A 23,526-nucleotide genomic window follows, 5' to 3' on the forward strand; every position below is an offset into this window, starting at 1 on the left:
TAATTCTAAAAGATGTACATGTACAGTTACCTTCTTTCCTCTTCTTCCTTCTTCCCTTTCTTCCTCTCTTCCCTTCTTTTTTCTTTCCCCCCTTCCTTCTTTCCTTCTCCTTCTTCTCTTCTTATCTCTTCTCTTCTCTTTCCTTCCAGGTAATTTATACCCAAAGATTTCCTTCCAAAACAGATGGGGGTGCTTTAAGCAAATGATTGAGCTCATAGTTCTGGAGAGGACACAGTGGCAAAGAATGGGGTTAGGTTAGAAGTGTCCCGCAATCTACCAAAAGTCTTTAGAAAAAAAAAAATGTTTGATCCCTGAGGGAAATAGGCTCAGCTCTACATTTACTGAGGTCTACTAGCGTTAGAATTAATTTTCTCGACAGCTTTTTAAAAGGGCCTATGTATCTGAGTACAAAAATGCATGGCACATGGCAACTAGGTCTAGTAGCAAAGTTAAACTTGCAAACAATAAATGCCAGCAAGGTGTCATGCTAAAAATATGCACAAGGCACTGAGGTACAGTGATAGCTAGAAGAAGGGGGTAGGGATTCGGGAACAGGTTTCTAAACGAGATGACTTTAAGCCTCAAAAGATGAGTGGGTGTTTATCAGGTGAAAGGGGTAAGATGTTACCAGGTGGATGGGGTGAAGCGGGAGGGGTTGGGAACGTCAGGAACATGGCAGGCAAAGGCAGCTTCGTTAGGCAGGTGAAAATGTTCCAGTATCAACAGAGCCTAGGATCAAAGAGAAGAGACATACAGGAAGAAAACTAAGGCGTGGCTGGCATGGAGGCTCTAGACCATAAAGGAGTCTGCTTGCAAGGGCCCATGGTTAAATTTTCAGGAGTTGGGAAACCCAGTTGTCACTTAGCCATTATAAGCAATTAAATTATTTAAACTTAATTACAAATGTTAAATACTCAAAATAGATTACTTCCTAATTTATTTTGCTACGTTTTCCTATTACATGTACTTTTGAGAATATTATTATATTTGCTGTCTCTTTACAGAGTATTTACTGTATAATGGTGTGTTCCTAGCCATTTCTGCCCAGCTTGGTTGAGTTCAGTGACATCACCGTGATAGCTTCAAACCAGTCATTAAAGAAATATTTATGCCATGGATGTTGCCAAATTTATAAATCAGGGTCTTTTATTTATTTTTTTTTTCTGGAACGCTGGCTGTTCAATATTTACTGGCTTTGCCTGCCACTGGACTTATGCAAAAGAATTCTGAGTTGTTTTATTAGGGAAAGAGAATCATCCTGTTGATGTGTGTGAAGGAAAAGGAGATGATTGGAGTGCCTCCAAATTTGACTGGTATAACGGGTTAATGGTGCCATTTATTGTAAGGGGACTCATTTGGGAGGTACATATAGGGGAAAGGTAACAGAGTTTGTACTTCCTACATCTGGGAGGCCCATGATCCATCCCAATTCATTAGATAGCTGGTTTAATGGGTCTGGAGCTCAAGAGGAAAGTCTGGAATGGAGGAATGGACTTGAATCACCTGCATGCAAGGAGCTGTTAAAACTAGGAATGTGGCGGGGCACCTAGGTGGCTCAGTTGGTGAAGCCCCTGATTTCGGCTCAGGTCATGATCTCAGTCAGGGTTGCGAGATCAGGCTCTGTACTCAGCAGGGTGTCTGCTTGAGATCCTCTCTCTCCCTCTGCCCCTCAAAAAACTAGGAGCATCAGTGTGGTTGTTTAGGGTAAGTATCGAGAGAAGAAGGCCAAGGTCAGAATTCCCCAGAACGTTAATGTTAATGCAGTGGGTAAGGAGAAGTGAGCAACGAGCTATCAGGGCATGGTCAGAGATGCCTGGAGGGCGAGTGTGTTAAAACAAAGCTCTTGACCTCAGGGAGATTGGTACATACATGGGAATAGTAAAGCACTTAGGTTCTTTTTTTTTTTTCTTCTCTTTTTAAAAGATTTTATTAATTTTTTTTTTTGAGAGAGAACAGCATGAGAGAGAGAGAGCATGAGCTGGGGAGGGGATGAGGGAGAAGCAGACTCCCCTCTGTGCAGGGAGTCCGATGCGGGACTCGATCCCAGGATCCTGGGATCATGACCTAAGCGGAAGGTACACACTTAACCAACTGAGCCACCCAGGTGCCCTGTAAAGCACTTAAGTTCTATCAAAAAGAGAATAGAATGCTGTTCTTGAGAGCGCAGAGGACCCGATGACAAACCTGTTAGAAGCAGAGGTGTGGGAACAAGTTGGGAAAGGCTTTCACTGGGCAACTGACACTTGACCTTTTTATTTCTTTTTGTAGTAGAAGAGAATTTTTCTGTCAGCAAAACCCTGAAAGCCCAAGAAAAGGGAGAGTCCAAATGTTTGGAAGGATAATTTCCTCAAAAGATACAATTGGTTAAAAAAGAAAAATTGCTTGCATTTTACTAGGTATATTCTCTAAATGTACAAAAGCATCCATTTTTTTTTAAATCAAAAGAACCATGCACACCATGTGATTACGTCTCTAAATTAAAAATGACTAGATGTGTATTTAAAGGGGATCTTTAAAAGGTGTATCTAAATTCCATCCATCTACTTTTCTTCAGAAAATAAAGAGTTTCTTAGTTGTTTGGATTTTATTTTATCAGTTTCAAATTTAATGAAAATTAGGTGTTTTCCCTTTCGGCAGGGACCCATTCTGTGGCTGGTCGTATTCCCCTTGCGAGCTCCTTGCTTTGTGAAGCTCAGCCTTGCCCCAGGCTCTTTCCCTCCTCTTCTCCACACAGAACTTTCTATTGGCTGCTCAGAGAACAGCATACTGTTTAGATTTGTGTCTGGAGATGCCTCTAAGCTCAGCGGATGCAGCAAAAGCAAATTTATTCTGTGGCCTCACTTAGGTTTCCTTACCATTGGTGTCTGCCTTCTCTCTCTCCATTGCACGGGCTGAGGTTGTTCAGAAGGCTCATGTCGCTGTTAAAATAATGCAGGGGTTCCAGAGGATAAGGCACTCAGGGGCTGCTGCTTGTTCAAGCGTTTTCCGTGTCACCGGATACATGGCATGGAGTGGTTTTAGAAAAAAAAAAAAGAAAGAAAGAAAGAAAAGAAAAAAGAGGGCTTTAGGGGAAAACACTGGGGAAAAACTCCCACTAAAGTAATTAACAATGCACTAGAAACATCTCATTGATACAAATACAAAATCATTTGGAATTTGGAATTTGTGATGTTACCCTCTGCAAAGCTATATGAGATTTCAAAATGGCTTTTCCAGGGACATCTGGGTGGCTCAGATAGCTGGGTGTCTGCCTTCAGCTTGGGTCATGATCTCCAGGTCCTGGGATCGAGTCCTGCATTGGGCTCGTAGCTCCGTGAGAAGTCTGCTTCTCCCTCTCCCTCTGCTTGTGCTCTTCTTCTCCAATGAATAAAATATTTTTTAAAATAAATATAAATAAAACAGCTTTTCCTATTTTCAGATAGTGAAGGTTTCTCCTCCTCCCCTTTGCTAACCTTTGAAAGTTTGAAATGATACCACACAACTAACCTTCTTCCAGCTTAGCATCTTTTTTTTTTTTTTAAATATTTTATTTGTTTATTTGTCAGAGAGAGAGAGAGAGCAAGAGCGAGCACAGGCAGAGTGGCCGGCAGAGTCAGAGGGAGAAGCAGGCTCCCTGTGGAGCAAGGAGCCCGATGTGGGACTCAATCCCAGGACGCTGGGATCATGACCTGAGCCGAAGGCAGCTGCTTAACCAACTGAGCCACCCAGGCGTCCCCCAGCTTAGCATCTTGAAGAGAAGGTGCTTTGAAAGCCCTGCCGGCTTCCTTGCTGCTTTTTCTTCCTAAACCCCACAAATTATGTCCACCAGTTTCTCACCAGACTGTGCTCAGTGCATTATAAGTGAAAAGATAGTGACTCCTGTGTGTCATTGTTCTAAAGGTACTGTACTTACTGAATCCTTATGCTTTATTACCTAGCTTTATGTCATTTTACAGCTGACAAAACTTCAAAGAGGTTAAGTAAATTGCTCAATTACAGGGTTTGTAAATGGTGAGCTAGGAGTTTAAACCCACACCGCATACTCTGTCCCTAACCTGAATGCACATTGTCTCTACAGGTATGCTACAAATCTCTAATCGCGCTTATTCATTTTATTACGAGTTTAGCTCCAGAAAAGTACCATGGGCAGGGCCACTTTCTCTTCGTCTTTTGAATCCTTGTGACTAGCAGTGTCTGGGCGGAGCAGGCCCTGGAATACACACCCTACTATCTGCTATCAACCCCCGCTGTCACTAGGCACCAGGACACATGCCCGACTTGTGTATTTGAGTGCTCCTCTTCAGTATAAGAGAACTCATAGATCGCAGTCCTGTAAGGCATTAACCTTTTTAGTATCTGAGTCCGGGACCACCCACCTGTAGGTTCGGTAACTTGTTAGGACTCACAGAACTCAGCACCTACTTCTCCTCAGAGCGAGGACTTCTTAGTGAAAGGGTACACAGTAAAATCTGCAAAGGGAAAAGATGCAGGAGGCGATGTCTGGAGAAATGAGGCAGAAGCTTCAAGAATTCTCTCCCAGTGATCATGACACATGAGCTGCAATTCCCCCAGTACGGTTGTGACGATACATGTGAAAAGTGGTCCACCAGACCAGTGCCCGAGTAGTGGGAGCTGGCCACTTAGGCAGCCTCTGCCCGCCACTTACAACTGCAGACTCCCAGAGGGAAAGGTGTTCAGCACAAACACTACTGTTCATGCAGTATAGACAGTTTAGGCAGAGTGAGCCACTTTTATCCGTTCTGGGAGTGGTGGAAACCTGCAAAAGCCAAGTTCCCAGATGCAACCATGGGCTCACCTACAAGCTGGTCTCTCTGAGGCTAAGCTGTCAGGCCTGCTGTTAGCTTTCTTTGGCACAGGAACTTTATCCCAACGATTTTCTCTGTGTCATGTTGTCGATTTGTTTTGCCTTGACACCAACTCAGTAATATCAAGGCTCACTACTGCACAAGCTCATTTTAGTTCTTAAAAACACCTATGTATTAATTGCATTTTGTATTTTCTTACTATCTCTACACTTCAAAAAGCCCTCTGACATGGATAGTAGTCACTTGGCTATTTGTACTTAAGGCACATATTAACAGAAAAGGAATGTTTCTGCAAGCAGGCAATAATATATAAAGATTAATTACCTCTTTAGAATATACTACATCATTAAGATCACATCCCCCCATTTAAATGACATACAAGCCAACATTTAAAAGTGATATATTTCCTTTATATTACTGTAAAGTTTTGAGCCTTTAAAAAAGGATAACTTTAAGTTCAAATATAATATGCAGAATATAATATATAAAGTGGTATCCTTACTTTTTGAACTTTATTATGCTTCAGGATTTTTTCTGGTCATTTCAGATTTTAATAAAGACTGTCCTATATTTTGTGAAATGCATTTTAAAATCAGAAGCAATTTTACAAATCTCTGTATATGACCAACACCAAAAAAAGACAAAAAATTCCAGCTTTATTAACAATTCTAAGTAGACAAGAATACAACAAATTAAGAGCTGTCCCGATTTAACATAAGCATTTAGCAGGTAAACATCTCTTGAACAAAAAAGTAGGAAATATTTTAATGAAAAAAACAAAACAAAACAAAACAAAACAAAAACCACAAACAACCATGCAACATGGATACATCTAGAAGGTATTAAATTAAGTGAAATAAGACAGAGAAAGACAAAATATGGTATGATTTTACTTATATGTGGAACCTAAAAAGCAAAACAAACAAAGCAGAAACAGACCCACATAAACAGAGAAATGGTGGTTGTCAGAGGGAGGGGGTGGGTGGGTGAACAAAAATAAGTGAAGAAGAGTGGGAGCTACAGGCTTCCAGCTACAGAATGAGTAACCACTGGGATGAAAGGTACCGCACAGGGAACAGAGTCAGTGGTATTGTAATAGCGCCGTATCGTACAGACAATAGCTACGCTTGTGGTGAGCGCAGTGTAACATATAGGGCTGTCGAATCACTATGTGATTTGACGTAACACTGGTGTGTCAACAATACTTCAATTTAAAAAAATCAAAGATTGAAGGAAGGAGAAAATTTTCCAAACAGCAGCTTGTACTTTCTTCACGATCTGCACCATTTGTATCCTACATCATTGAATAAATACTCATGTGATATTTACAAAGTAGAGACAAGAGGAAAAAACCCAAGTATCGGGGTCTTTCATTTGTTATCCCTCTTCCAAGCTTCTGGATCTGTTAGTTTACATACCAACTAAAAATGTGATTCTAGTTAACTACAGTTGAAAGCTTATCAATTAAGTCATCAATAGTGTAAACAAGGAGTTGAATGTCTGCTTTTTCCTTCATTCGGTGATCACTATGCTTTCGGAGGATGACATCTACATCTGCACTGACCACTCGGTCAGCAACCTGTATGGATGTATGCCAAGGTATGATGTCATCTTTCATGCCATGGAGCAGTCGTACCGGGCAGGTCACAGGGATAGGGCTATGTAACAAGCAGTGGTGTTCGGCTTCCTTAATGAAACTGTACTGAAGGTGATAAACTCCGTCTTCACTGTACCTTGATGGCATGGCCCACACGCCTTTCGTCTCTACTTCCTTTTTGACCTATTGGGAAAAAAGAGGATAAGAAATGTATGCAACTCTAACACACGCAGTAGTCTTAAAACAGTCTAAGGAAAGCAGTCCTAGAGGAAAAGGAAAAAAAGAGATAAAAATGTATTAATGATAATTATCAATAATTAAACACTGTGTAAGGTACTCTGACAGGCACTTTACACACAGTACCTCATGAGATCCCAATAAAAGTTGTTATTATAGCATGTTTACAAAAGAGGGTATTGGGAGTCTAGAGAGGTTAAATTTCATGTTTAAAACTGAAAGGTGGGCGCCTGGGTGGCTCAGTGGGTTAAGCCGCTGCCTTCGGCTCAGGTCATGATCTCAGAGTCCTGGGATCGAGTCCCGCATCGGGCTCTCTGCTCAGCAGGGAGCCTGCTTCCTCCTCTCTCTCTCTCTCTGCCTGCCTCTCTGCCTACTTGTGATCTCTCTCTGTCAAATAAATAAATAAAATCTTTAAAAAAAAAACAAAAACAAAAACAAAACTGAAAGGTAACAGCTGTCAAGGCTAGGATTCACACTTAGATTTCGCTTTATCAGGTAACATCTTAAATCAGGTGCTGCTTCATCCCAAATGAAAGGGAAAATGAAGGGGAGAAAAAAATAATTTCTTGGAATAAGTTCAGGTATCATTCATAATATATAAAACCAATTCTTAGGAATAACAATTGTTCAGATTTCAAAAAGTACAAAACTGAGTATCTATAATGTGAAGTTAGTAAAATGGGGAGGGGATAAGGGAAGTAAAGAATCAAGCCTAAAACTAAAAATGAAAAATACGATAGTAGTTACTCTGGCATAATCAAACATAGAATTTCAGGCTGGGAGTGTCTGGGTGGTTCAGCTGGTTGGGCATCTGCCTTTGGCTCAGGTCATCTCAGGATCTTGGGATCAAGCCCCATGAGCCCCAACAGGGGACTCACAGCTCAGTGGGGAGTCTGCTTTTCTCTCTCCCTGTCTCTCCCCCTGCTTGTGTGCTCTCTCTCGCTTACACTGTCAAATGAATAAATAAAATCTTAAAAAAAAAAAAAAAAGAATTTCAGGCTAAATGTTACCAAAAAAAAAAAAAAAAAAAAAAAAAGAGGAACTGCTTTTGCCTTTCAGAGTCCTAGGGAATGAGAAAAAAGAATGTGTTGTTTTGGAAGACAATGAAGTCTTCCAAATACTTCCTGAAAACTGAACAAGGAAATCATTTCCACGCTTACGCTCTTAAAATGAAACACTGGGTATCTTTTGATTCTTGAAGAATTTTTTTACTTATTAGCTTATAATTTGCCTTACTTTTTAGATTAGAGTTTGTCTTACTTTTTGGATTATAATTTGTCTTTACAATTTTTCTTTTTCTTTTTTTTTAAGATTTGATTTATTTATTTGAGATAGAGATGGAGCAGGAGCAGGGGGAGGGGCAGAAGGAGAAGGGCAAAACAGGCTTCCCAATGAGCAGGGAGCCACAAGCAGGGCTCAATCCCAGGACCCTGGGATCATGACCTCGCTGAAGGCAGACACTTAACAGACTAAGCTACCCAGGAACCCCTTAAACAATTTTTCTAATTAAAGTAATGTACACACATTAGAGAAAACATGGGGAATATAGAAATTATAAAAAAGAGTGATTGCACATAATCCCACCTCTTAGATACAACACCCATGAATATTCTGGCTCATCTCCTTCCAATATTTTTCTCCATGTATTTGGTTTTATACATGTAATATGTAAAACGGATATCTATCACACATTCATACAGAGTTTTCTACATTGCTTTACTTCTACATGTTATCTGGGTTTTAAAAAATTCTATGAAGTTTTCAAAGGTTGCACAGTAGTCCATTATACTGGGTCTAAGCTAATTAAATATTCCCACACTGCTGGGTACTTCTTTTTTTTATTTTGTATTTTTAAATTTTTTTTCCTTTATTTTTTAAATTTTAAAAATATTAAAAAAATACAAACCCTCGTGACTTTCAATAGATTGCAGCAAGGGAGCTGCTCTGCTATGTACGAAACCCCAAACTGCTGGGTACTTTTATGAACATCTTGAGCACAAAGATTTATCTGTATATAGTAACTTATTTGGAGAGATTATATTTAACTAATATATCAAGATATAAATGTTTTTATGGCTCTTGGAACCATATCATATTAAGGACATTTCTGACTAGAAAAATAGGTGGAAATCTTATCAAAAATAAGGAAAAGTAAAAAAAAAGAAAAACCAAATATAATATATTGAAAATTTTTGTATTTAAATTTTCAGTGAAGATATGGTTTTTCCATATTTAAAATACATTAATTTACTGCAAATATGAAAGGAAAACAAGAATTTTTTTTTTTTTTAAAGATTTTATTTATTTATTTGACAGACAGAGATCACAAGGAGGCAGAGAGGCAGGCAGAGAGAGAGGAGGAAGCAGGCTCCCTGCTGAGCAGAGAGCCCGATGTGGGGCTCGATCCCAGGACTCTGGGATCATGACCTGAGCCGAAAGCAGAGGCTTTAACTCACTGAGCCACCCAGGCGCCCCGGAAAACAAGAATTTAAACAGTAAAATATGTATGCTATAATCTGTATGTATTTAGGCATTTTAATGTATTCTTTAAAATTCCAAAATGATATACTGATGTGAAAAAGCTGTGTATCTGAAAGCTATACTCTTAACCATGTCTTCAAATGATTTGAAATTAATAAAATTTAAAAAACTGTGAGATACATGAGTCTATATTAATATCAAGGTATTTTTTTAAAAAAGATTTTATTGGGGCGCCTGGGTGGCTCAGTGGGTTAAGCCGCTGCCTTCGGCTCAGGTCATGATCTCAGGGTCCTGGGATCGAGTCCCGCATCGGGTTCTCTGCTCCGCGGGGAGCCTGCTTCCTCCTCTCTCTCTCTCTCTGCCTGCCTCTCTGCCTACTGGTGATCTCTCTGTGTCAAATGAATAAATAAAATCTTAAAAAATAAATAAATAAATAAATAAATAAAAATAAATAAAAAAGATTTTATTTATTTATTTGCAGGCAGAGAGGCAGGCAGAGAGAGAGAGAGGTGGAAGCAGGCTCCCTGCTGAGCAGAGAGCCCAATGTGGGGCTCGATCCCAGGACCCTGGGATCACGACTTGAGCCAAAGGCAGAGGCTTTAACCCACTGAGCCACCCAGGCGCCCCATCAAGGCATCTTCTTCATTAAAACATGGGAACTGAATATTAAAGGCAAAAATTGATATTCAGGGGCACCTGGGTGGCTCTGTGGGTTAAAGCCTTTGGCTCGGGTCATGACCCCAGGGTCCCGGGATTGAGCCTCACATTGGGCTCTCTGCTCAGCGGGGAGCCTGCTTTCTCTTCTCTCTCTGCCTGCCTCTCTGCCTACTTGTGATCTCTGTCAAATAAATAAATAAAATTTTTAAAAAAAATTGATATTCAGTAATCCTCAAGGTACTCAGGATAATTCCTAAATTTCTAATTTCAGTAATTAGAACTCAGTTTCATTGGTTATTAGATGAAGTGGGAACCATGGTAATTACTAAGACATAATTAAGAACAGCAGCATTTTAAGTATCCCTGCCCCCATCAAGCTGTTATCTGCCACTGAACTAAATGAATACTGTCCAAAGAACAAACTTCACTTTACAGAATGTTATATGTACTGAACCCTCAAAAACAGAAAGTTCAGAATAGCAAAAAACATCATTAACCAAAGAAAACGTACAATATATATTAAGTTCTAGAGCTAGAAGAAACCACATCAAGGTGATGTGGTTGCAAAGCTTATATTCGAAACAGCTGTGCTGTTGTCTGATGGCCTCAAGTGTTCAAAGAAGGAGACATTGTTAGAGTCTGTTCCTACCCAATAAGCAATGCTGAGTGTTAACACTGCCTGGGCTAAAGATGATAGTGACAATCACCACTTTTGCTGCCTTGCCATTGTTAGAGGTAACTGCTTCTGTGAAGAAGAGATAGTGGTCTTAGTGCCCCTGCTCTTCCCTTACACATGCTTTTAAATTAACATGCTTCTATTAACAACCATTTGCTGGTCTGATTCAGGATTAGCAAAGACATGCCCTGATTTGCAGGCCACAGATCTTCTCAGTCACTTAGGTGGTATTTACCATATCCTCCCCGAGTGATGTGGATACATACACATAAAAAGAAATACACAAAGATCCTGTCATTTACTGTAACAACAACAACAAAATTATTTAATCACCTCCTCCTCAATCTGCTATGTTCTTGAAATAATTTCCTAGCAGGAGAACCACTATTTAACTGAGTTAAAGGACGGGGTAAAGGGTTCAAAGTTTATATGCAGAAAGATACAATGGTAGAATTTAGCAGAATGAGGACACTGAGCAACTATGCATGCATGAGAAACAACTAAGATAGCAAAAATAATAATAATAATAATTTTTCCCCCCAGAAATATAAGCGCAAGGTAGACCAGCTCTGTAATCTTAGCCCTCAGAGGAAATGACATAAAACCACATTTGCAGACAATGCCATTTTTTCCAGAAGCTGAGAAGAATGTGGACTAAGAAATAAGCTCAGAACTGTATAATCTATGGTACTGGTATGCACCAGTACAGAACGAGGCAAACGTCAATATACTCTACTATTCAACACTACATGTTCCCTCCTCCATGTGCTCATTTGCTCTCTAGCGCAGTGGTTCTCCAACTTCAGCTGACTAAAGCAGACCACTGGCCGCAAGGGGAAGCTTGGGAATGTGCATCTCTAGCAAGCTGTCAGGTGAAACTGAGGCTGCTGGCCTTGGGACAACATTATCTGAACCAACACACAACTGGTTTTCTTTTTTTTTCTGTGCCTCAGTCCTACCAGGATCATAGTCCACAGGGACATTTAGATCCTTAGGGAAAAGACAGGCAAAGAGAACTCAACTGATTACAAAAGAGTAACAAAATAAATTTAAAAAAATATATACATTATGAACCTAGAGACAGTAGAATAAAAGTGTGTAATTAATAAAAAAAAAAAGAGTACCAAAATATACACAAATAAACAGCCTTGACCCACGATTTCTTTACCCCTGCAGACAAGTGAAGTGCTTAAACATATGCCCAATAATGAAGCATAACAAGTACATTACCTTCATTCATTTCAGAAACCTCATTTCAACCATGATTTGCTGAAAGGCATGCTAATAATGAAAAGCAAAAATTTTTTTTAAGTGAGAATTAGTCGTAGAAAAGAATGCCAACTAAGTGTCTCAGCCAGGAATGGCAAATCTCATCTCCTGTGTGCTAATTCTGATCGACTGATAGTGTGTACTTGCAGAGCTCTGCTGGGAAAAGTTCTGAGGCTGCTTTCAGGCTTAAAAAAAAGTTTCAGAACTGATGACCCAAGTCCAACAAGATCGTAAGTACTATTTCCCATATGCCACAAAGTAAGAATAAGAGGTACAAAAAGAGATCACAATGTATTGTGATTTATAAAGAAAATGTTGCTAAAAAAGAATTTAAGTGTGATTTCATTAACATGGTTCAAATATTCAGCAGAATGATTTGAAGAGGCTGTGAAAAAAAGGGAACCTTGAACAAGAGACCAATTAGTTAAAGAAGGTAGAGATTGTACACAAAAAGGCAGCTAAGGCAAAAAGATGAGCCAGCAAAGGAAGTCAAAGGACAGATGATACATGAACAAATATTCAAAGAGGGAGCAGAATGACAGGAGGTTGCTTGTGACTTACCTCAACAGGAAGCTGATTGAACTGTGTCACCAGGCCATCTACAGCTGTGGCTACACCAATAAGGGCAACAACTCTTTGTGGCCTTGCAATTGCAGCATGAAACATAAGCCAACCTCCAAGGCTAGATCCAACTAGTATCTAAAAATAAAAATTTATAGTTTTAAAGAGGAATTTTCTGGGGCGCCTGGGTGGCTCAGTGGGTTAAAGCCTCTGCCTTCGGCTCAGGTCGTGATCCCAGGGTCCTGGGATCGAGCCCCGCATCGGGCTCTCTGCTCAGCAGGAAGCCTGCTTCCTCCTTCTCTTTCTCTGCCTGCCTCTCGGCCTACTTGTAATCTCTGCCTGTCAAATAAATAAATAAAATCTTTAAAAAAAAAAAAAAATAAAGAGGAATTTTCTTTTCTGTAAGTGGACTGAGTAATTTATGTATGTACTTTTGTCTTCAACATCCATTAGCTCCCAGACTTTTAATATTTGGCACAAAGCAGAATTAAAATTATGACTGCAGTGAAAAAGTAAAATGCTTACTTACATTTTATGAGAAAGTAAAAATGACAGAACAAATTTAAATCAAATACCAAAACTGATGGTTAAATATTTAAACTATTAAATTTTCATAGCTAAAGAAACAGTTAAAAAAGCACGAGGTTAGTCAATAATCATATTTAACAAAAACAGTCACCTGCGGTCCTTCAGCTAAGTCATCAATTATAGAAAGAACATCTTTTCTCCATCTTCCCACTGTGCATTCTTCTAAGTTGCCATCCGAATTTCCAACTCCTGAGTAATCAAACCTAGAAAAAGGGAAAATAAATCTATATCTAAGTATCTATTTATATGTTTGTTTCTCTGATTTTTGAGGGGAAGACAGTAAATTTACCATTATTACAAAGCTTAAAATATATTAAAATGAAACACTGAGGTCAATCTATATGTCAGCAGATCCTACTGGCATAACCTTCAAATATCGCCTCCAGTCACTAACTCTCTCGCCCTCCCCACCACCAGCTGTGGCTCCTTGTTACTATCTTCCTCTGACTGGACCAGTGTGACAGTCTCTGCGTAGGTCTAGGTCTCCTGCCGCCCTTTCCTACCCTCGTAGTCTCTTCCCCATGTAGTCGTCAGTGATCCTTTTAAAACAAAAATCATGTCTTGCACAAACCCTCTGAAAGCTTTCTATAATTTTCAAATAAAATATAAAGTCCATACCATAAACTAGCCTCTGACTACCTCTCGGATCGTTTTTTCTTGTTCCTCCCTCCCAACTGTTATCTTCTCTCGCATTCCTGAAGTTGATGGAATACACCACCCACGTTTGTGCCTCAGGAGTTTTACATCAGCTTCTCTCTCTACACTTCAGACAGCCAGTTCGCTTGCTCCCTCACCTCCTTCAGGCCTCCTGCTCCAATGTTACATCCCCAGCGATGCCTTCTGTGACCAACTCAATCCAAAACTGTGCTTCTTTCATCATTCTCGAATTCTGTCCCCTGCTTTATTTTCTTCATGGCATATACTGCTACTTGACATAAAAGAAATCTATGTGTTTGTGGTCTGTCTCCAACACTAGAATGAAGCACCATATGGGCCCAGACTATTTTGCTCCCCACACTGCTTTCTTGGTGCCTAGATCAGAACCTTGCAAATGGTATATGCTTAGTATTTACTAAATTAATTAAAGGAAGGAGGCAAATCAAATTTATGAACACCAACCCATTCCATTAGTTTGCGTCTCCTTCCAACTTTCGAGGTCTTCAGGCTCGAAGTCTGTGTGATCTGTGCATTTCACCTCTCCTTCAAGGCACAATTCAACAGATCACGAAGTATCATACCACACCTGCGGTTGCCTTTAACCCCAGTCCCTGGGGGAAACCTTCCTTCCTCACCCAAACTCTTACTCAATGTTTAAGTCAAGGCACTTTCCTCTGAAGCACTTTCTTTGACATACATGCCCTGCTTACTACCATCAGTTACTTCCTTTGTATGTACTCCCTCAACACTTTTCATACTATGTTGTAATCAAGTTTCAAATGTTGTCTGACTATGCTGTCAGTTCTTCAAGAGCAGACTGTTTTATTCTAATCTGTTTTTCCCCCAGGGTACGGAACACTGCTTCCTCCTGTACCATTCTCTCTCACTCTCTCTCCTTTCTTCTCATTCATCTCTTTCTCTTCAATTTGGTAAGACCAATATTATGCTGCAAACCTGGCCTATCACAGTAGCCTCCTGTCTCTATGACTAGTCTCTTTCCGAATGGATCCACTTTATACCTGTCAGGTTTCTTCTGCAACATGATATTGACATGGCATAAACTCCAGTGGTTCCCTGTGACATACAACATAAACATTTAGCATGTTAGCTTGTTTTTATAGACCACTAGCTTCTGGTCATGTCGGACTGACCTTTTATAATTTCATCAGAGGCCACTACTGCCTTGGCCCAACTAAACAACTTGCTGTTACTCAACTGGCTCCTGCTCTTTGTCCTGTTTCATGCCTCCTACTATTCCCTTCACCTGGAATACCTTCTCCTTTCACTTGCACAGCTCATATGCTCTTAGAGCTTAGTCCAAATGAATCTTTTTTTGCTGGAAAAACTTCCCAGAAAAGCTGAAGAAAAAATCTCTACCTAATGAAACTTATATAGAATTCACTTTTAGCAGTCACAATCAATTTCTTATAACCTACTCTAGAAGACAGTTTGTGTGTGTAGTGTGCCTCATCATTGCTGCGAGATTGTCAGATCCTCGCAGGGAACACCCTTCTTGGTTTGTCTCTGCATTCAGAGGCAAGGCATGTAATACGCCTCATACACTTGAGTATCACAACACATACTAAATAAATAAAAGTGGAAGATAAAAGTAAAAAGAATCACTTTATTCAAATTTGAAGCATTTTGTTTACTCTTCAAATCTGGTGAAAACTAATCCTAGTGTTTTCAGTGTACGTGTAAGAATATATATGTGATAAATAGTATACAACATTTTTTTAGGGATTTATAAGTCATGGAGAAAGAAGAAATAAACATTTTCTTTAGGTATAAAGTGAAATGATTTGGGACCCATGGGAATTGCATAACAAGGGCACTGCTGAAGCCTCAATCCCAGTTACTACTTCTCACAATGCAGGGGACAGACACAGCAGTGACCCAGGAGAAGAGGAAAGACACTGGCCAATCCTCCTTTTCCTTCCTCTGCTGGGCAATCGGGCATCTCTATTTGCTGCATCTTTTACAGCTGCCTTCCAAATATGCATTGCTGCTTTGGGCTCGGATCATGATCCCAAGGTCCTAGGATAGAGCCCTGTGTCAGGCTCCTTACTCAGCAGGGAGCCTGCTTCTCCCTCTCCCTCTGCCTGCTTATGCTCTCTCTGTCAAATAAACAAATAAAATTAAAACAAACAAAAAACTAACCTAATATGCATTGCAGATACAGAATATACGTAGAGTTCCTCCAAAGAGGGAAAAGCAAACATTCAGTGATACTAAAAGTTATGGGTAAAAAATGCAGTTCACTCTTGCTGAACCCTAATTAAGGGACAAAGATAATTTAAACATATTCGGCTGTTTAGGGCTTTAAGACACAGCAACACACCACTGTTCTGGCAGCCTCAACATTCTGGGACATATCCTTAAATCTACAATTAATTATTCTATGACAAATAACTATGAGAGAATACTAGCCCTAATGCCATGTCCTACATTCTGGAGCTCTAACTCAATCTTATGTTAGGCATGGGGAGAGGACATCAAGAAACCATTTTCCTATAGCCATATGTACCATTTCTTGTACAATATACACAACTATTTCTTTGTTCAAGAACCAAGATCTTAAATAAGAGTTTTCGCCTGGGTGGCTCAGTGGGTTAAAGCCTCTGCCTTCAGCTCAGGTCATGATCCCAGGATCCTGGGATTGAGCCCCGCATTGGGCTCTCTGCTCAGCGGCGAGCCTGCTTCTTCCTCTCTCCCTCTCTGCCTACTTGTGATCTCTGTCTATCAAATAAATAAATAAGATCTTTAAAAAAAAAAAAAAAATAGAACCAAGATCTTACAGCCAAAAACACAACAAAATGAACTAAGAAACTAGAATACACATAAAAGATAAAATCTCCAATAACAAGCTAACATGCAATCAATAATTAATAGTGATTAGATTGCAATGAAGTTTGATAAAAGCTAATAAAAAGGAATTTGGTTAAATTAAAACTTTGTGGTGGGACGCCTGGGTGGCTCAGTTGGTTAAGCCACTGCCTTCAGCTCAGGTCATGATCCCAAGGTCCTGGAATTGAGTCCCACATCAGGCTCTCTGCTCAGCAGGGAGCCTGCTTCTCTCTCCGGCTCTGCCTGCCACTCTACCTGCTTGTGCTCTCAATCTCTCTGACAGATAAATAAGTAAAATCTTGAAAAATATATATAGATTTTTAAAAATTAAAACTTTGTGGTAAAGGGCTATAATTTTATAAGATTTATAAAGATATATTTAGTTTATTTTTTAACACAGTACTACTTAATGGTCTGTGCACATTATAATTCAATCATGTTTATTTACTTTAAAAATGTATTTCAAATGTATCCAAAATGCAGAAAACCCAGAGATGTCATGTCTTATAGGGAGACAGGAACTGGTTACAGAGCTCATAGTCTCAATTTAAATTCAAGAGCCAATAAAATGACAATTTCTTTTTTTAAATTTTTTACTTTATTTTTTATAGAGATTTATTTTATTTATTTGATGGATAGAGATCACAAGTAGGCAGAGAGGCAGGCAGAGAGAGAGGGAAGCAGGCTCCCTGCTGAGCAGAGAACCTGATGTGGGGCTCGATCTCAAGACCCTGAGGCCATGACCTGAGCCGAAGGCAGAGGCTTAACCCACTGAGCCACACAGGTGCCCCAAAATGACAATTTCTTGATTCAGATTCTTTTGGGGACAAAAAAGAATGATGGCAATTTTCCTGATATTATCATGTTTGACCCAGGTAGTCCTCCTTCCTGTATAGCTCTTTCTTCTTACCCACGTCTGAAATATCCTTCAGTGTGCCTTTATGAAGTATTTTTTACCCACTTCAATCCCCAGTTTTCTCTCATTTTGTACAATTAAGTACACTGTTCTTTTGACACAATCACGTTCTGATGAGTATTTTTGCTTTGTTTCTCATATGTATTTTATCTTGTGTTTCCCCCACCTAATCGTTAAGAACAGCCATGTTTTAGAAATCACTGTGTGTTTTACAGCTCCCAGCAATAGTGTCAGAAAAGACAGATACTCGGAAAAGACAGTCTAGACTTCAGAATAACAGTTAAGTCAGAACAGATTTTTGGAAGTTCTGAGCATGAAAATAAAAACCACTCAGTTAATATGATAAAAGGAGTAACACTAAATCCGTATAATTGACATAATCTCAGCTAATATACTGAATAAAATCTAAAAGTTTTTTAGTTTTAAAAATTTATTTATTATCTTATTTCTGAAAGATGTATTTTCTAGACCCACTGACCGAATTTTAGTTAAACTACTAACAATTTAGATGAATATATTTTTAGGCTGTTAGTGATAAAAAGGATTTAGTGATTATCTTTAGTTCGACCTGCCCCTTTTTTGATGAAGAAAACAGTTCCAGGGTTACTGAGCTGACTCATCTTGTCACAGTTATTGCTGGAACTGATTCTAATACCTGTACTTATTGAACCCACGCTGCGTTCTTTCTACTAAACAATACTATCTTTTCTGACAAATCAGGCCCTATATAAATGATTGTTAAGGTAAACAAACCCAGTAACAACAATGTAAGCACATTCTTTTACTAAAATAATTATCAGTATGAAATATTAGGAATTGTGGGATCAAATTTTTGTTAAACAACATATATCCTCTCTATCCTTCTACATAATCAGACTACGGGAGTGAGGGGAAAGAGAAAACTCACTGGAAATGTGAACTATACAATACTAATTTTAGAATACATTCATTTATTTACTTTTTTTTATAGGGGCACGGAACACCAATGAAAATACTAAGCCAGAGAAATAAATTTTGGAATTACAGACTACAGTTAAAACCAAGGGAACAAATGGGCTCAATATGAAGAGGACAGGAAATGAGAACTTAAAATATCCCAGGTAAGAGACATGAAAAATATACAATATTCTTAAATTCATACATTTTTTAAATACATAATTTTAAAAGTAGAGTTATAAAGAATGGCCAAATAAAAGCCTTTACGTCCCCAATGGAAAACCACAATATAATTATGACATTACAAGAAAGCCAACTACTATTACTGGTTTGTTGTCATGTTAGATTATTATACCCAGAGTTTAGTTACTACTAGTTTCCTTTCCTGCCAGCATTGTCAGTGTAGCACAAAGACCATTTTAAAACAGGTCTTTTAAAGGTTTCATTTATAATAACCCTAAATCACCAGGTTAAAGTTTACAGACCATTAAAATAAGTTAATTCATAAAAGCACTGGCATTTGCTTTAATTGGTTAAAGCAGAAATAATTCTCTGTTGCCATGCTAAATGGTAGTAGTATTTTCTCTGAAATACGTTGTTCCTACCTTATATAGGCGTGACCTAGAGATTTGCAAAACTCTTCAATCGCCAATGCTTTTGTACCGTTCATATTAGAAACATAGCCAGGGATGAAGATAACTCCTGGACTTTTGCCTTTTAGCTTCTTATAAGCCAGTTTTGGAAGGTCTGGTCGACTAAGGAAAGAGACTGATGTCTTTTGTCTGCAAGCTAAACAAAGTACACAAAACATAAACTACAGTTCACAAATACCGTTTTTGGAAAACCATATACAATTGGTCCATGAGCAACATGAGGGTTGGGGTGCTAACTCCCCATGAGTTGAAAATTCACGTGTACTTCTGACTCCCCAAAAACACAACTACTAATAGCCTACTACTGATTGGAGGCCTTACTGATAACATAAACAATTAACACATATTTTGTATGTCGTATATATTATGTGTCATATTCTTACAACAAAGTAAGTTAGGGAAAAGAAAATGTTCAGAAAATCATATAGAAAATATATTTACAGTAGTACACTGTATTTATTGAAAAAAAAAATCAATGTATAAGTGGACCTTTGCAGTCAAACCCATTTTGTTCAAGGGGAAACTGTATGTTTTCAATCTTATCTTTGTCAAATTCATGTCAAAACTACTTCCATTTAAGAGGAAAAACAAAGACTTGAAGTACTAAAATCACAAGCCTATGCATGGTTATTTTCGGAACTCGTATCAAAATCAGAGCCTTTGAGCAAGGTCCAATCCTGATTCTTTCAAAATACGAAATGAGGAGGAAATTTCAAGGCAATAAAAGATAAAGACTTGTAAAAAATGTTTTCCTGTTGCTGCTGTATCATCTCTCCTAAATAGTATCAACGTTCAGATTTATCTACACTAATTTTAGCCTTTTCTTGTATGATTTTCTTTTGAATTTTGTCTATGTTTGAGGAGTTTCACATCCTTTACTGTTTGGTATAGAGAGGAAGAAACAACTCTGGTCTGCCCTTGAGAAATTGTTCCAAAGGTGGGGGTGCTGGTATGCTACTTTTACCACTGGCTCCCTTGCCACCCACAAAATCAGGGGCCATGGTTAACAGCCAAGCATGACTCTCTATTACCTGAGGTGGCTTCAATGAGCAGTTTCTTTACAAGTAACCTTGAATAATTTGTAATAGTACCATTTTTGGAAAAAGATTTCTCATAGGGTTCTGCAATCACTGCATGTTTTATTTGTTGGTTTGGCTTTTTGAAAAAGCTACACAGATCTTCATGCAATTTAAGTACAACAGTACAACTGGCAAACTTTACAAAGTTACTCATTGTTTCATCGTTTTTGAAGATTTTTCCCACCATAAAATCTATACTTGCTCTTAAAAAAAAAAAAAAAAAGTAAAAAGGTATTTAAAGAACATTAAGTCATTTACAATCCTACCTCCTCCTTCCAAAGAAATTAGGTTAATGGGGCGCTGGGTTAAGCATCCAACTCTTTGATTTCAGCCCAGGTCATGACCTTGGGTGTGAGATGGAGCTCAGCATCTGGCTCTGTGATGAACCTAGAGTCTGCCCCCACATATGTGCACACACGCATACTCACATTCGTGGTTTCTCAGTAAATAAATAAATCTAAAAAAAATAGTTTTGTGTATTTCCTTACAGTTTTTTTCTGGACCAACAAAATCTCCTGCATTAAATGAAGCCTTCCTCTCCTTTACTGTGGCCAATGAAAACATCTTGGCCCCCTCCGTGTGAGTTAATAAAAGCTCCCTTCATTTTTGATTTGAGACTGATTTTTTTAAGTAGGCTCTTTGCCCCAAGTGGGGCTTAAACACACAAACCTGAGATTAAGAGTTCTACACTCTATCAACTGAGCCATTCAGGCAGCCCAAGAAGTTGAATTTTAAAAACTGAACTAAAGCCCTAACGCTATCCCTATTACATACTAGTGTGTTTCAAAGTTTCCGAGTATAGTGAAATATGCCAAATTTAAAACTTTTAGTGAAAACCAGGGCTAACAGGGGCCAGTTATGTTAGCTGATAGACTGTATTTGCAAAAATGTCAACTTCCCATTCCCTTCCGGTGCTCAAAAATATCCCTCCTACCTTCTTCTTGATATTACTGCCCCAAACAGGAATTTCTTCCAAAGACAATTACAATTTACTTCATTTTGGTGAGTTGTAAGTGGACAGTTCTTAATATGACACCCATAAATGATCTTATTATACTACAAGGATTAGCTCAAAGCCTGAAGCTAAGTCCTTAATGGTGTGCCAAGGAGAGTATTACAATCTAGTTAATGAACTGACACATACTGTACTTCGCTGGAGGAACTTATATACAACAAGCCTTTAGGTTGTATCCAATTAAATGTAAGTTACACTGATTATACACACTTAAAATTTTAACTAAAACTAAGGGTGTCAGCAATGACGTCTCTATTGCAAGCACAGCGCACCCGGCAGCTTCTATGGCAAAGGTGTAAACAACACAGCCGGAGAATAAAAAGACAAAATTCAGAAAGACAGACTACATATACTGAGGGTAGGGTGGTACGGTGAACAATCAAATACAAGATAAAGAAAATACTCAGATGCCCTCATTTTTTGTCCAAATTCTAGTTTCCTTTTTTGAGTAATGATTACGGTTTTCACTGAGCTGGGAATATCGAAAAGGCAAAATCAGAAATTAGGCTGGATGACCGAATCTACACTTTTGCAACAACAAAAAAGTTCATATCGTCAATTCCCTCTAGTGAAGCAAAGGCAGGTCTAAGCATCCTAACAGAGTCAAGATTTGTAAACCCCTTAGACCTGAAGAGAAAAGACAGAAAAAGCAACTAATAAACGCACATCTTAATATTTCCCGGTGTTGGCGCTTAACGCGGGGAGACGGGCAGGGTAGCATCTTGAAACTGCAAAGCGGAAAACGCCAGCAAGGGCCGGGGCTGGGCAGGGTACCCAGGGCCAAGAAGAGGTCTTCCTACTACCTCCACCAGAATTGCTGAAAGTGCCTAAAACAAGGATACTAAGAATGGGGATGAACATTTTTAAATAGGGCGCCAAAAACGCACTAGACAGGAACGGACTAAACCCGATGTTCGAAAGAACGCGTACTTCTCCCGCCTTTCGGCCACTGACCTGGGAGCCACCGTGGCGTCCCCTCGAGCTTCCTTTTGAATAATGCGGTGAAGCCACGGTGGAAGCCAAAGACGGCCGCTTTGCTCCACCTCCGACAAGGTACCCAGGCGCCCAGAGACGCCATGCCGGCTCCGGCCATCTTCCCAGAGGGCCCTGAGCACCGAGCTGACCTACAGAGTCGCTCAGCGCAATAACTAGGCTGCGCATGCGCCACCGGCCGGAAGCCCGGACTTGCTAAAGAGCACCCCGGGAGAGTTTCAACAGAGAGCGCACATGCGCAGAGCGTCGTCCCGCTTGCCCTCCCCTCACTATTGGACAGCTGATTCTCTCCGGCAGTTTTTGCCCTTGATGGCCCGGAATGTTTTGATTGACCTCAGTAGGTGGCTTTTTTAATGAGCAGATAGATATTCCGTCGCTGAGGGTGCGGAGAGAATCCGTATCCAACGTTCCTAGATAGGAAACCGTCTGATCATCCCGAGGACACTGGGGAGCGGAAGCATAAAATGCTAGCTAGACTCCTTGCATTATAAATCGCTCTCCCGCCCTGATAGTTTTAAGCATACCGGAAATGCTTCCAAGATCTGACCTTAATCCTGCTTGCAGAAATACCCAGAGCGTACTTGTCCACCGCTCCTTCGATTTTGCTTAAGCTCTTCGGATGCCTGGCAGTTTTTTTTTTTTTTTTAAATTATTCCGTTCCCTGCCTCGTGTTATGTGCAAAAATAAATCCCAGTAGATAAACGATCTCAACGGAAAAATAAAATTGAGAGGATTTAAGTACAGAGAATATTTTATAGTTTGGGGATAGAAGGGACTCTCTTAAGCAAGATATGAAACTAAATTCATTTAAAAATGTATATGAATTTCAACTTCTTGAATGGCAAAAGTCATCTTGAGTCAAATGGGAGTCTAGAAAAACTGATTTTACAGAACAGGTAACAGAATGTTAATACTTCTATTCAGCCTGCTCCTAGAAAAAAACGGGAAAAAAAATCTATAATTTCAAGGAGTTAGTCGATATCTGTGAATAGGCAGTTCATACGTGAAGATATTCAACTTCACTAATTGAAAAAATAACGTTACTTTTCTCACACATCAGATTTGCAAAAATTAAAAAGAGCAACTATTGGCAAGGACGCTGGGAAACTGGCACTCGCGTAGGGTTTAGGGGTCAGCTGCTAAACTCTTCTGTCAGGTAATCTCGCCACATCTTTTAGGATTTATAAAATATGCATCATTTTCAGTGCCCTTGACCCAGTGGCCCCACTTTGCGACTCTCCTGTAGAAAACAACACTAGTTCATAAGGCTGTATATTATCTGCTAAATTTTTAGCAGATTTTATCTGCTAAATTTTTATCTGCACCAGTTTTAGAAGGAAGCAGAAGAAAAAAATGGAGTAGTCAATAATAGAAAAATAGTTGAATAGTCATTCAATTGCCATGGGGGTTTCTGAATTTTAGCTCTGGGACCCTTCCAATTAATCCTGGGGGTAAAGAGCATCATCGCGTAAGATCTTCTTTTTTTCTACTTCAGGTTACCGTGGTTGGTATAATACTTAAGTAAAGCCACTTTATATGTTGGTCATAAATTTTGGAGC

The 23,526-nt window shown here is 39.3% G+C and overlaps 1 protein-coding gene and 1 long non-coding RNA gene across 2 annotated transcripts; both read right to left on the minus strand.

Moving 5' to 3' along the window:
- Window positions 1-126: 126 nt before the first annotated feature.
- Window positions 127-3,263, minus strand: LOC116594212. The gene is made up of 3 exons (XR_004287098.1): window positions 2,856-3,263; window positions 629-729; window positions 127-220 (listed from the first exon to the last, which is right to left on the minus strand). It is a non-coding gene; the product is annotated as an uncharacterized LOC116594212 (long non-coding RNA).
- A 2,178-nt stretch (window positions 3,264-5,441) lies between these two features.
- On the minus strand, window positions 5,442-22,835 carry ABHD10 (abhydrolase domain containing 10, depalmitoylase). Its single transcript, XM_032349314.1, has 5 exons — window positions 21,929-22,835; window positions 18,833-19,016; window positions 12,963-13,074; window positions 12,284-12,421; window positions 5,442-6,585 (listed from the first exon to the last, which is right to left on the minus strand). The coding sequence occupies exons 1-5, from the start codon at window positions 22,065-22,067 to the stop codon at window positions 6,241-6,243; spliced, it is 918 nt and encodes a 305-aa protein (XP_032205205.1). The 5' UTR covers window positions 22,068-22,835; the 3' UTR covers window positions 5,442-6,240.
- Window positions 22,836-23,526: the final 691 nt, after the last annotated feature.

The sequence above is a fragment of the Mustela erminea genome, chromosome 1 (assembly GCF_009829155.1).
Source record: "Mustela erminea isolate mMusErm1 chromosome 1, mMusErm1.Pri, whole genome shotgun sequence".
Lineage (NCBI taxonomy): Eukaryota > Metazoa > Chordata > Mammalia > Carnivora > Mustelidae > Mustela > Mustela erminea.